Source organism: Talpa occidentalis, unplaced genomic scaffold (genome assembly GCF_014898055.3).
Source record: "Talpa occidentalis isolate TD23 unplaced genomic scaffold, MPIMG_talOcc4v2.1 talOcc4.14, whole genome shotgun sequence".
Lineage (NCBI taxonomy): Eukaryota > Metazoa > Chordata > Mammalia > Eulipotyphla > Talpidae > Talpa > Talpa occidentalis.
In genome coordinates this window covers 75,233,827-75,248,365 of record NW_023601433.1, presented here as the reverse complement: position 1 = coordinate 75,248,365, position 14,539 = coordinate 75,233,827, and the positions used below count along the sequence as shown (strand labels likewise).

General features: G+C 49.7%; 1 protein-coding gene across 3 annotated transcripts in view; it reads right to left on the bottom strand.

Annotated features, from left to right (window-relative positions):
- The window catches only part of NF2 (NF2, moesin-ezrin-radixin like (MERLIN) tumor suppressor), a 73,464-nt gene that overhangs the window by 1,042 nt on the left and 57,883 nt on the right, over positions 1–14,539 (bottom strand). Inside the window, exons 14-16 of one of the 3 annotated variants that reach the window (XM_037510852.2) lie at positions 13,917–14,044; positions 11,535–11,700; positions 10,068–10,112 (exon numbers count right to left, since the gene is read on the bottom strand). In XM_037510852.2, coding sequence (XP_037366749.1) covers positions 10,077–10,112; positions 11,535–11,700; positions 13,917–14,044 — 330 coding nt within the window. In that variant the 3' untranslated portion in view covers positions 10,068–10,076. The remainder of the gene's footprint in view (positions 1–10,067; positions 10,113–11,534; positions 11,701–13,916; positions 14,045–14,539) is intronic. The other 2 variants (XM_037510851.1, XM_054695239.1) reach the window with 2 other exon arrangements.

The window sequence follows — 14,539 nt, the reverse complement described above, 5'->3', positions numbered from 1 at the left end:
AAGGGATCAAAGGTGAGCTCCTGGTGTGAAGGATGAGACACTAGACTTTCCTACCTCCTGCACTGCTGAACCCCAGCTTCCTAACTTTGGAGGCAACTTCTAGGATCTCCCCAAACAGAAGCACTTGGCTCCCTACTCTACTCCTGAAATCAACCACTCAGACAAGACCGGGTTTCTCAGCCAGCAATTGGTTTTCAATCCCCCAAACCACTTAACTTCATGCTTTGCACCTAATAGGAGCGCAAACGTTTGTTGAGTGAATAAGAGATATGCGCTAATGAAACCAGGTGAGATGTGTGAGGAAGGTGAGGGCACCACACAGGCAGGAGAAGGCACCAATTCTGTCACCAGCTCACTGTGTAGCCTCAGGCGCCCTGGACCTTCTGAGTCTCTTTCCTCTGGAGTTAAACCACAGTGGGAGGCTAGATGGTCTGGCCCATTCCCTTGACCTCTTATAGTCTCTGAATCCAAAAAAAAAGTCCTCATTACCATCCACGACGCCAAGGATGGGAGGAAGACTAGACCCAAACACTTCACCATCAGCGCACCCAAAATGAGACAGCTTGAGAGGCAGCTCTTTAAATCCTGCCAAATTTTTTGGCCTTGAAGTTCCTGACTAACAAGCTGAACGCAGGGAGGCATCTGAGCTGTTTTCTTCCATGGAACCAATTTCAGGAGCCCTTTGGAAAGCCCAAAGCCCAGCTCTAATGGGAATGGAGAGGGCTTTCATTTCTTTGCTGAAATGGAACTCCCTCCAGAAGGGAAACAGGTTTGGATGAGTTTCTCTCTAAATGCAGTCAGAGAAGGGCCCGGAGTTAAGTGCTCTGTGATAATGGGAACCAGGATGGTTCCTGGGGAAGAACAAAGGAGGACACTCAAGGCGTTGGGTGGGGGGGATTCCCTGGGGAGAAGAGTTTAAATCAAAAGGTAAAAGGTGTGAAACCCAGTGTCCCAGTGTCCCCACTCAGGTGTTTCCCACACCTGATCCCAGATCCTCAGGAGACAGGGCCCCGCCTAGAGCCCTTCTACACACCACTTCACAGCCTGCTCCGAAAGCACAGCCCGACCCAAAGCTCATCTGGGCCACCGACCAGCGTGCAGCCCTGGGCAGGTCGCTTACCCAGCACCCCCCCCCCCCCCCCCCCCCCCCCCGGCCTCAGTTCTCCACTGTGAAGCGGAGGTGGTGGCAGTCCCCGGTGACGTGCAGAGTGACTGGGAAGCACTCAGCACTGTGCCTGCAGCATGATGAGAACTCAGCAGCTGTTAGTACTAATAGCAGTGTCAAAATGTTTCCTCTTCCCCCAGTTCTGGCTCCTCTTTCCCGTGGGGGGAGCAGAGCAGAGTGCAGGTTAGAAGTGGGTGCAGGTGAAGGCAGTGTGATGTGCTGCCCTGGATCCTGCTGTCCAAGGCAGGGCAAGCGGATGCCCCTGAGAGGCCTGGCCATGTCCCCAGGCAGGGAGCCCAGGCTGTGGGGGCCTCCGAGAGCCTCCTGCCCATTTGTACAACACTGGCTCCAAGAATTCCTGGATCCCCTATCAGAGGAGCATGCTGGCTGTCCCCTCCAAGAGCCAGGGGAGGGTTTTGGCAGCTTGGGCAGCACCAGATTCCAGTTATTGGAAGCTGTGCTCGTTAGGAGGCAAAACCCTCTTAGAATGGGTAGGATGCTTCCTGGACTGCCCACCCCATATCCCACAGCAGGAGCTCAGCCTGACCTCTTACCTTGCAAAAGTGAAAGCTGTGCCCCAGCCCCAAGGAATGTGTGTCACTAAGTCAAATTCTCTGGTCAAGCAGAAGTAAGCACCACAGACAAGGGGCCTCAGCAAGAGGTACCAGGCAGCTGGAGGGCAGGCAGAGGCCCTGGACAGAGGAAGCTAAGATGCAGTTGCTGATGCCAGGGGGAGATGGAGCCTCCTGCCTCGACCCAGAGCCAGACCTGGCCACCACTGCTCCCACCTGTTCCCCTTACTGTACAGCTCCTGGGTATACAGTTCCAGTTCTGTTAGCTCTGTCGTCAGAGAATCACCACCGGAATCTACTGCCCACTGCTGGAATCCTTCCAGTCGCCACCACAGCCTCTGCCTGCTTCCACCTCAGCAGCATCCTTTATCTTAGACATCAAAATATCCTCCTCCTGAGCTGGCCAGCACTCCCCAAATCTTACACAGGAAGGCACAGCTCCTGCTGAAGAGCAGGGGTGGGAGGCAGGCGGGGAGAGGCTGGGCATACTCTCCTCACCTGCGGATCACCACTTCACCACCTGCTGTTTCTAGAAAGCTCACTAATGTCACCTTTACAGTACAGCTACAAGCAGGAGGTTTTCATAAAGAGAAAGGGGAGGCTCAGAGGAAATGACACAAAGCTAGTCCTCCCTTCATAAAATAAACTGCCTCTGTGGGTCTTCTTTGCATACCCACGAAAAACAGCTAACAAGTGTCCTGGCTTCCTGTCACCCTCTCACACCCTAATGCCTATAAGCCTGTGTCAACATTTGGTCCTTTTTCTTGCTCAGTGACCTACCATCCTGGCTCTCAGCATGGCCCAGCAGAGCCCCATGGAGATGATCTGACTTGGGCCTGCGCCTCCTCACCATGCACTGTGAGAACCGAAGCTGGGTCTCCTGAGTCCCACCCACCAGCCTGCATTTGCTCTGCTCCGGTGCTATAACAATGCCCCTCCATGCCCACCACCTGGCCTGCCCTGCCAGGAGAGGGCAACTGAGGGGATTCCCCGAGTGTGCGGGCTGCGGGCTTTAGGAGCACACTGCGGAGGCCACAGTGAATCTCCAAGGCTGTCCGGGAAGAGATCTCCGAATTTTAGTCAGCGATAAAGCAGAAAAGCCTCAGGACACAGATAGACAGGCAGGGTCTCCCGATGATGGCTGCACGATTCTGGGCCCTGCCAAACCTGGTCCAGTGCTCTGAATCTTTCTGAGGACAAGCAGGTAGAACTCTGCCAGAAGCCGGCGACCTGGGCTGTCACAGGCCTTCCACAGGCCACAGTGCATCCAGACCCGGGCCAGTCACAGGAGTCCTAGCGGTCATGCCCGCTCCTCTGGGAAGCGGCAAACCACACAGATCCTCACAAAGTCTCCAGTCCACTGTGCTCTTGCCAGTTCCCTGAAGATGACTAAAAGAACACAAAGTTTCCTCACCAGGCACTGGGCTGACCCGCTTCTCTCTTCCAGCTGTCTCTTCACATCTGATTAAAATCAGCCGTGTGAATAATACAAGAGGAATTAAGTTCTCTCTTGACTGAACCAACCGGCTGTTCGAATCTGTCACTAATCCAATCCATTCTGAGCAGGCAAAGTTCCTTTTCTCTTTCGGCTGCAGATCTAGGCAGCCAGGCTGGAATCTTGTGGGGGCTCCAATTCACCTGTTGGGCAGGGCTCATCCTTCCTGTCCAGCATCCAAACTCTGGCAGAGTGACTTTACCCCGCTCATTTCGCCCTCCAACTGCCAGTTGTTCGTGAAAGTCACCAGGCTGTGAAAGGGCAGGACAGGGGGTGACTGGACAGAGCGAGCCCTCCTCACCCTCCTGAAACTGTGTGTGGTATGACCAGATGGACACGTCCACCCAATCTAAGCTACTTCAGATTCAAGAGACATGTCAGTCTCCTTAAAAAAGATAGGAGGTTGGCTCCTTGCAACCCCAGAAAGGACCTGGTACCCAGCAGTTTCTCCCTAATGGGGACAGGCACACAACATGCAGACTCAACAGGGGGAGGGGGAGGGTTTCAGCCAGCCCATCGGGACACAAGTGGGTACTTGCCCACTCCTGAGAGAGGGCCCAGGGTCTAGAGACCCCAAACCCGAAGGCACCTGTGACAAGCAGCAGGCTCACCAATGCCTCTAGGTCAGGCGCCCTGGAAGGCTTCCAGTCACAAAGGCAACTCCAGCATCATTCCCAAGACTGCCCCCTACTGGAAAAACACAGCACAAGACTGGCTGCCAACTCTCTCCTTCCAGTTCTCCTCTAAAAGTCCTTTCAGGGGGATCGTTTCCCAAAGTGATGGGAGGGTAACTAAATGTATTCCGGCACTGAGCCTGCAGCAGCAAAGCTGCTTGATTAAGAATGAATTACACTTTCATCAGCACATAGAGAAAATTGATTCACAAGGCCGCATTGTGATAATCTTGTTCCTAAAGCAAAAGGGAGTGATGTGGGGGTGGGCAGGACACAGAGCCACTTTGGCTATCAATAATAAGAGAAAGGAAGCTCTACAATTAAGCTGGGAGAACAAAACTAATCAGAGCACCAGGATTCCTCCAACTAGTCTCTAGGGGCCTTGCCTCAATCCACTTGTCCCTAGGGAACAAAAAGGAAGGTGGGAGGGGGCCACCTAATTCATTTTAAACATTAAGACCCACAATGTTGAACCCATTTTAGATACTAACCTAATAACTTCAGGCACTGAGACTCTGCTTGTCCCATAAAAATGCAGTGGAATTGAAATGCGAGCCCTAAAATCATGTTATACTTCCTCTCCAGCACTACATATTGAAAATGAAGGAGCGGGGGAGGGAACAGAGAGAAAAGGACATGCAGATTCTCTGGCACTTGGATTCACCGGGAGACTCTGGAGCAGAAAGGTGACAGCCAAATCCAGCGGCAACAAATTCCAACATAATCTTTGGTTTATGGTGTGATAAACATTCCCCTTTCCAGACCGGAGCTGAGGGGGCAGGGCTGGTGAAGGGAGGGAGCAGTTGTAAACTGGCCAGATGAAGCTTTCCTGCTGGTCTTGCTAGTGACAGCTTGCACCCAAATGCTATCTGGAGATGCCCACAGGGAGAGGGCTGTCCACAGCATATCCCTAAACAGAGGTGGGATGAAAGGTCAAGTCCATCCCAATTAACACTTCTAATTTGGTGTTAGCTATTTTATCTGCTTTAAAAAGAAGCCTGCCAGGGAAAACCCAGGGGGGTCCTTTTTGTATATTGATTCTTTAGGGACCTAAAGCAGCAGAAAGATGTCCGAAGACTGGTGTCTGCGGTGTCTGGAGCTGCATGTATGATGCAAGCAGGGCTCTCTGCTCCTCCATCCCTCCACCTGGAAAATGGACTGATCGGCCTGATTCACTTCACTGGGCAGGTGGAGGCTAACTAACTGACAGCTACAGAACACGCTGAGCGAGTACTTAGGAAAAAGGTGCAGATACACTGATGTCATTTTTAATTTGCCAATATCAGAAGGGACATCATGGCAAGGATCTAAGAACAGAACCTCGAGCCTGCAGAATGAGTGTGCATCCCTCCCACTGTTGCAGTAACAAATCAGGTGCTGGAGGAAAGCTGCACTGAAACATATCTTCAGTGCTGAGGGACCAAATGGGATGTTTTACTGCATCAAATAAGACCCAATAATGTCCTCAGGCATTTTCAAATGGTCATAAAATATCCTAGTAGGGCTAGGCAGGGTTTGTAGGCACCTCAAAGCCTCTCAAAGGGAAAACAGTTGGGGAAAGTCTCTTAATCAAAAACAGGGGCTGGGTTGTGGTCTTTGGGAAAAAGAGGCTGATACTATCTTCTATCTAGGGAGCTACCAAGAAACAAGCAAGAAAACCGTGAACCCGCAAAGTTAAGAGACCCCCGGAGATGAAGTGTACAGTATAAGGCAGGAGTAGCCTCCAAGGCTGAGCCCAGGCTTCCCATCCGGGAGAATGTACTCCCTGCACCCAGTCCCCGGCTCCCAATGCCTCCCGGGTCTCCCATAGAGCCGGGGAAGAGTTCAGGTAACACTGCACTCTCTTCTTCTTCTTCTTCTTTTTTCTCCTTTAAAGATTTATTTTTATTTATACAAGAGCTGGGGTACAGGTCAGAGTTGCGGGAGGGTGAGAGGATTCACCAGAGACAGAGCGGGGAGCAGAACAGGCAGACTGACTGAAATACACTGCTGAGGGAGCAGCAGGCGAGACAGGAGAGGTCTGCATCGACATGTGGGAGTCTCCCTGGCCCGCTGGGAATGGAACCAGTGCTGCGGAGGAGGCTGCGGTTGCACTCTCTTCTGTGTGCTCCAGGGCCACCTCTGGAGCTGCTGCTGCTCCTCACTAATCTGCATTCCCTGCCCCGCTCCCACCCTCCTCTCTTCTCCTCCTTCCTCCCATCTCTGCCTGTTCTGACAACAAAGGATTGTTCTGAAGCTGGGGAGCGAGTGCACTGCCTTTTATGTCAGGGCCGAGGGTGCTTCACCAGACAATGCCGTTTCCAAAGCAGGCAGAGCCATTCAAGTCCCAAGATGAGCGTTGCAGGAGGGCTGCACACATTAACCGCACAAGGAACATAAACTGTGGGCAGCCCTCTTCGAGGCAGCCAATGCAGACCAGAGGTCACCACGGAGGCTCTGGCCGTTTGTTTTAATTGTGGGAGTTGCCTTTCACGCATATTCAATTTTGCCCTGTGATTTATCACTTCCCAGGGTGTTTCAAGTGTTCTACTTCACTTCGCCAGCCCTGCAACTCCAAGGGGAGTCAGTGCAGACCGAAGATGACATTGGGCTTATATGTCTTCCTAATCCGAGAAAAGCAACCAGAGCTTCAGATACATGTCAAGGTTCTTCATTCCTGTTCCTGCACCAGCAGAAACCACAGCTGGACCATGACAATTCAAACTGTTTACTAATAAAATAAGCTTTCTAAACTCCACAGTCTCCATGATTTCTCATCTGTTGATGTGTGTTGAAATTCCATGCTTCCTTGGTGCCACAGGCCCACAAACCATGATGAGTTCAGGGCTGAGGAGGGAGAAACCCGTCTTTTGAGAGGGGACAAAGGTACTGACAAAGGCGTGCTCTGGGGCCACACTGTCACTCCAATGTGTGGCACAGCTAAGTCACACCCGGCTGCCTCTGGCACCATCCTCACTGTGGCTCTGAAGGCAAGAAGTTCAAAGCCCAAGAAACCCTGTTTCCCCCTCACCCCAGCCTCACCAGTGGATCTTATACCCCTCACTCTAAAGACTCAGATGCCTGGAGCACATGTCGCTCCCTCAAGAATGAAACGAAGCTAGGTTCCCAAAGGCAGCTTTTGATCACAAGTGCTGCTCTGACTCAGATGCAAATGCCAAAACCAGTTGCACTGATTATCAATTGAGAAAAATGAAAATGTGGGGAGTTCAGATTAGTAGGAAGAGGAAAATATACCTCACAAACTCAAATCAGGGAACCAGTGAATTCTGGCTTTTAAAAAGTTTTGTGTGTGTTTTTTTTAACCTCCAAACACATGGAAATTAATACAATTATGAATATGCTTATTATGAGTTGTGCACATAATGTGGTGTGTCCCTGACCATAGGTTCACAAGCAGATTTGTTTCTTTATATATTTCTTTTTTTTTTTTTTTAAGATTTATTTCTTTATGCATATAAGAGCTAGGGCCAGAGGTACAGGGGGTGAGAGAATTCACCAGAGAGAGGGGGGAGCAGAACAGGCAGATGGACCGAAGACACTGCTGAGGGGAGCAGCGGGCGAGGCAGGAGAGGTCTTGCTGTGCCATGTGGGTAGCTCCCTGGCCGGCTGGGGATCAAACTCGTACTGCAGAAGCTGCGGATAGCTTCACAGTGCTGTGCTTAACCCCTTGCGCCACCAGGGAGGTCCTGTTTCTTTATATATTTCTAAGCCTTGGCCAGCTCTTAGGGTAAGTGTTTGCTAGGCATTTCCTCATTTAATCCTTGGGGCCAGGGCTGTTTTTATTCACCTTTTACAGGTGAGAACACTGAGCCTTAAGCAAAAGTAAGAATTATAGAGAAAGTGGCAGACCAAGGCTAACTTGGATTATCTGCACTGGACTGCCTCTCAGCATTACCAAGGGGACATGGTAGCCCCCCCACCCCCCATCACCCAAGAGTAAATTCCTGGAATCAACTTAAGTGTTACTCAGCCCCTGAGGAGACTGCTGGGACGGTGTCAGACACCAAGACCTCTCGGTGAGGCAGAAGGGAACTGAAAGCAAGGAGATGTGCCTGGATCTCAGTATGTAGGAGAATAAGCCTTCAGGAGAAGAAACCCATGATCACAAACCACTAAAAACAATACAAAAATCAATGCAGGCTGGTTTGAACCAAGATTAATGAGCTTTCAGGATCCTGGACACTCTCCAGTTCACCAACAAACGTTGCATTTCTCATCCCAGGCTTTCTGGATGGAACTCTGCCCTTAACATTCTAGGTGCCCACACCCCCAAAGCCTCAAGCGGTGTTTCTCTTCAGCGAGGCTCTCCTCGCCCTATACTACAGTGGGAACAACCCCGGAGCCACCCCAGCACAGGCAGGTGGTGGGAGGTTAGTCCTGGGCAGCTGTGGCAGGAGCACTGAAGTCTAGAAAATTGGAAGTGCACCAAACTTTACACGCAGCAAAACTACCATTATTTCATCAGTGATGCTGACACAACCCCAACTGCACTAACGCCAAGCCTATGCTTTATTAACCCTTAATTAATCACAATTCTTGATTAACTAGAGCCTAGCAGCCTGCTTTGAAAACAAGTTCATATCAAGACATTAAAAAAAAAAAAAGGTTTCTGTCCATGTTCTAGGAGCAGTACAGATCTGACTACAAATCAGACCTCACTTGTTTGCAGTAACAGCTCTGTGAGAACTGATGGTAAAAACCAGGCCCCTGAAGAATTTCAATATTTTGAATTATCACAGAAAGAAGAAAGATGAAATCATACCGAGGTGGAACAGTGTGGTCGTATGCACAGAATCTGTGACCGCATAGATGGAAACAAAAAGGGGTATCTGCTTGCCCCTGTTTTGGTCACAAAGTTCAGGGAAGCAAAGGGCCCCCCCGGCTCCCCCTCAGTACCACAGGGTCATTACATGAACAGACGATCCGTCTGTCATTCCAATGTGGGTCTGCTCAGGGCACGCACTGCTAGGTGTTGGGGCACTAAACACCAACCTATGCGCAGTATGAAAGCTGAAGAGACAGCAGACTGCTAAATAAAAGTGCCACACAAGTCAGGGTTTATGCTACGGGCTTTTGGAACCACTGGCAGCTCAACTCCATCTTATAGATCCACCTGGGACTTTAATAGCTAACCTCTCTTGCTTGGATAACAACCACAAATAGGATCTCTCTTCCGCCAGATCTCACTTTTTGGTAGAAAGATTCCAATGAGCTTATTTTATTCTAGTATCAGAAGTGGCAGTGAGGACTCCAAAGGACACATCCTATGTGACTGTTGGATGGAGGTGGCCTTGCCAGCCTGGGGACTACTGGGGATTAGGCGAGGAACGGAGGCAGGATGCTATTTTATTATCAGGCACCAATTATCTTCACTGCCCAGTCTTGTTGGGAGAACAACAAACTGTTGCAGAAGAAAAGCAGTATTAAATTAATTCACTCAACCACCACCGACTGCCTGTCTACTGGGGGCCCACAACTACTGTCCCGGTGGGAGTTCACGCTGACCGTGACGCTACCCCAGGCTGCGGGGAGCTAAGGCAGAAGACAGTCTTCAGAGAACTGAGAGACAGCTGGCTCGCTGAGAATGACAACAGACCACACCTCCGTGCTGTTGGTTTGCTTTGCTTGAGAAGAATAGGAATGGAGACAGACAGGCAAGGCTCTAGAGGACGAGGCGAGAGCATGGGCAGCCCCTCCATTCCACAACCAGCAGCTGCCAGGTGCAAGCATGTCACCACACGAAAGGGCTTGATCTTGAGTTCATTTTGAGAGACACTCAAAATGACCCTGTTTCCATGCTAGGGTTATTGATCTAAGACATATGCCACCAACACAAAGGATTTACAGACAGACCTGACTGGACAAGAAGCCATGACCTTCCCCAGCCCAACAATGACACAAGATGTGAAGGGCAACTGGTTCTACAGTCCCATGACATGCTCTTCAGAATGAGGCAGCCTTCCAGACCCCTGGAGGCTAGACCAGCCCCCCAGGAACAATGCCTGCTTTCAGACTCAAAGCATGCTGCGGCCAGTTCCCAGTGCCACCTGTCCTCAGGAGGGCTTGACGTGCCTGGGGACAGAGACAGGCAAGCTCATGCATAGGTTAGTATCACAGAGGGAGTACCATCACCACATACAGAGTACCTGGGAGTAACCTACTTTGAAGGCTCAAATGCAGATAGGTCTTCTGCCTTGGGCTTGAGGCTAAACCAGCAAAATAAAATGAAGAAAAACAAAACATACCCTGTGATATCAACAATGCCACATGCATTTGCAAAATGCTCAGACAGGCCTGAAACTGTGACAAGTGACTTCATTTGTTTGTTTTTATGGCTTGGAAATGGGTCTCTCCAGCTTTCAGCACTCCAGGTTGCTGCCGCCCAGGGCCCAGCTCCTGCAACAGCTTAATGATGCGACTGCTCCCAGCGCCTGGAGTAGGGGGCAGGGAGAAGAGGCAGGGGCGGGCCCGGGCAGGCCGAGGTAGCGCCCTTGAGGGCTGACTGGCTCACTGGCCCAGTCGTGGTTCTACTTCTCTTCTGTCTGCTCGCTAGCTGAGGCCTCACTTTAAGCCCCCTTCTGTTAACTGTTAATTATTTGGTTTGGGAAGAGAAACCCAGTAAATAACAGAAGTCAGAGGAAAGAAGAACACAGAATGTGGAAGTGTCTTTCCTTCTAGGTTACCCTTTTAAAAGGAATTCTCTACCAGGTGCCATACCAACTGGAGTGAAGAGAGTTTTTGGGACTCCCAACTGTATCCATCAACAACGGCAGGTAGATACAGACTCCTGAGTTTTCAGATTCAGCTTAATCACTGAAAACAGATAGTTCTTTACACTGGGAGACCGTTTTCAAGAGTAAGTAAAAAAATTAACCCTATGGAAATTATCATTATCTAAATGCAATGATCTTATCTGAGTGACATTTTACAGGCATTCACCTGATGCTGGGCCATCAGTCAGGGGCAGATATCACAAGCAGGAGAGCAGCTTGCTACTTGGCCCAAGGTAAAAGAAGTATGCTCTTGGGCCAATAATTAGTATAGAATTTAACTTCTCTAAAATGCTGAAAGCTCAAAATACCAGTGGAGAAAGATAGGGAACGATTAGCAACATAAGTGAAGTCTCCTCATTTAAAATATTGAGGTTCTTCTCAACACTTTCTTTTAAGTATGAAAAACATTAAAAATTCAAAATTTAGTTTCTAGACCAAGAATAGAATTTCATAGTCCTTGCCAGTTACAAACACTAAAAGTCTAGAACAGGAGCCTTTTCTCAACAGCCTCCATTTCCTTTTGCTTTTTCATTAAGTAAGGCAGCTCCCTGGGCATAACTCCCCTCGGCTTAAAAGACAGAACTGCTTTACTACTAAATGATGGATCAAAACCCATCCTGTAACAGGGACTCATTTCATCAGAGCTTTTAACACAAGCTCCCTTCCATCAAGCCGATGGGTTCACAGTCATTGGCAGATTAAATTCCCTTTCTGGCACGAGTCAAAAAATTTCCTCAATTAAGAACATATAAAAAATGACAACAGTCTAATGACTCAGCTTCTGAAGAAACCAGATGCCAACCTCACATTTCATTAACGACTGTCCTGATCAGCAAAAGACAAGAGAGTCAGTACCTTTTTAATGGTATTGTGCTTGCTGCTGGTGCCACCCCGGTCAGAGTTCTCATTGTGCAGAATATCCAGGGCTGTCTCCCTCTCTTTGAGTTTTAAGGCCTCGATCTCTGTCTTGAGTTCATTGAGTTGTTCCTGCAGGTGCTTGCTCTTCTCCATGTACTCCACTCTGCCGGCAAGAGGACATTGTGAATCACATGTTCGGCAAACAGTGAGACATTTCAGGGTTGAGGTGCTCCATGACCCGTGAGCTCTTGGTGTGGGACCCAGAGCCGGAAGCCTGGAGTTCAGATCTACCTGACCACTGAGGCCACGGGACCCCGAGTCAGTCACTGAGCTGCTCTGAACCTGTTTCTTTGACCGTAAAATAGGGATAGTGATCGCAGCCGTGCATAGGAGAGCTCTCTGCAAACTTTCATGAAGTGCTCTACAAATACTTTCAGAATAGCTTTCAGTTCTCTACAAAAACAAGCCTCCTGGCACCTAAAACAACCTCCCCATCTCAACCCTTCTCAGGGCAGTAACTCTATTCAAGTGACCTTTTATGACAGGCTGTGGAGCCTACTTGTTTTGGGATGACACATGTTTGCTCAGCCAACACGGGGAAGAAAACAATCCCCACCATCACTTGCAAGTAGACACACAGTGTCTATGATGGCTGAAAATCTGGGAAGCATGAAGTATCCAGCTAAAAGGGCATGAATCAGCAAACCACACAATAAATACCAAGGAACGATCTGTAGTGATTCTCATGGCTGGTGTATAGACTCTGTCAACAGTGCAAGGGTAGTGAGGAAGGAAACAGAAACCATAAAAAGCGGACACAGAAGAGGATGCAGCCTCACCCTGACCACAACCATGCCTAGAATGCCTGGGCCTTGGTGAAAGGCGGAAGGACTGGGAGAGAGAGTCTGGTTCACCGGCTACTTATCCACACCTCAGAGTACAAGCCCAAAGAGAAACAGCCCTCCTCGAGGCCACACGTGCTGGGCTCCAGAGAGAAACTCCCAGAGGTTTACTCGAGAACACGGACCAAGGTGAGAGCTCACAGGCTATAAAGGCAGGTGGGCTTGGAGCTAAATCCCTGTTCTGTCCCTCTTCAGCTGTGGGATACTAGGTGAGCTCATTAAAAGCTTTACATCTGAGTTCTCATTTACAAATGAGAACACTAAAACCTACCTTTGATGTCAGTTAGTTACTGGGAATTAATTAAAGCTAAAAAACCCCAGTGCCCAAGCACCCGATACATGGTAGCTACTGTGACTATCCCCTGGCAGCTGTGGCAGAGCTGGTCAGTTTACCTACAGCCTCGAGAACTGGAAGGACCTCAGGTAGAAGACTTCCTCTGTAGGGGGACTCCTTCTCATTTTGGACAAGTGACATGAAGGACAGTGCAGCAGAAGCTGCTGCAATAGGACAGGCCAGGCTCTGGTCAACACTGGCCCACACACCAGGGCTGGCCCATCCTGGTCACTGCCCTGGATGCTTCCTTGGCCTCCAGTGAGACATGTTCTAAACATGGAAGCTGTTCCTCCCTGTTGGCAGAAGGGGTTAAGTCTCAGCACTATGAGTCTATCAGCGGACAGTGCAGCAGAAGCTGCTGCAATAGGACAGGCCAGGCTCTGGTCAACACTGGCCCACACACCAGGGCTGGCCCATCCTGGTCACTGCCCTGGATGCTTCCTTGGCCTCCAGTGAGACATGTTCTAAACATGGAAGCTGTTCCTCCCTGTTGGCAGAAGGGGTTAAGTCTCAGCACTATGAGTCTATCAGCAGCCACTGCAGCACGAGTTCAATTCCTGGCCAGGTTGCTGACCCACATGGCACAGCAGACCTCTCCTGTCTCACCAGCTGCTCCCCTCAGCAGTGTATTTCAGTCAATCCGCCTGTTCTGCTCCCCACTCTGGTGAATCCTCTTATCCCTGCACCTGACCTACATACACCCCAGCTCTTGTATGCATAAATAAATAAAATGAATCTTTAAAAAAAAAGTAAGCATGGAAGCTGCTAGAGAGCTCAGCCACCACAGCACGCAACTAGGAAACGTTCTGAACATCATCACATACTCTGTGCCCATGTGAGCAGCAGTGTGACTGACTCGGAAGCCCCTGACAACCAGTCCTACCTGTTAGGGAAGCTTCTGAGCTACTATAAACTCCAGGGCATCAATCAAGTGTTGTTTTTATCCTGGAAGATTAAATGCTGGTCTGGTGTCCTTCGTTTCTGATTAGGAAATTCTTCTTCCAGTGAGTGAGAACAGAGCAAACTTTTACAGGTGCTAGCAACAAGCTGCTATGGTGGCCCTTGACTTTCCCCAGGTGCAGAGTGACTCACTCTGGTTCACCAGCTGCCCAGCAGGATGTGGGGGTGGGAAGGGCTACGTACTTTTCTTTTTCTATCTCCATGGAAAGTCGCTTCATGTCAGTATCCTTGAAGTCGAAAGACAGGGTGTCTCCAATGAGGTTGAAGCTTGGTATGTCAGGAGGCAACGGTGCTGGAATCGGGTTCATGGGCTATGAATGAGAAATCTCTGATTAGGAGGTATAAGTTATGCAAGAACAGAGGGGCACTGCTGTGTTAACCACCAACCCTCCAGCAGTCACAAAGGCAATGGGCACAGTATGAGTCAGGCCTCCTAGCACAATGATGTCCTCTGGTCACGACTGTCACCCATGTCTCCTCTCTTCGATCCCTACACACTTAAGGTTGCCAGGTGATCAGTCCCAATGATTCCAAATCATTCTTCGCCCCTCAAACATGTAGCTGTTCTTCATGCCCTTTCAACTCAGACACAAACTCCTACTTACTTCATTGAGGAAATGCAATGCCCAGGCCCTGTGCTAAGGAGCTGGAGACACAAGGAACAAGACAGGGCCCCTGGCTATGAGCAAATGAAAATCTTGTTCAGTGAACAGATGTATTCACAGACCATCATAGTTAAATGAGATAAACACTGTAGCCAGGGAGTGGGAGAGACCTGGGGAGCTGAAAAAGGTACACTAGAAGAA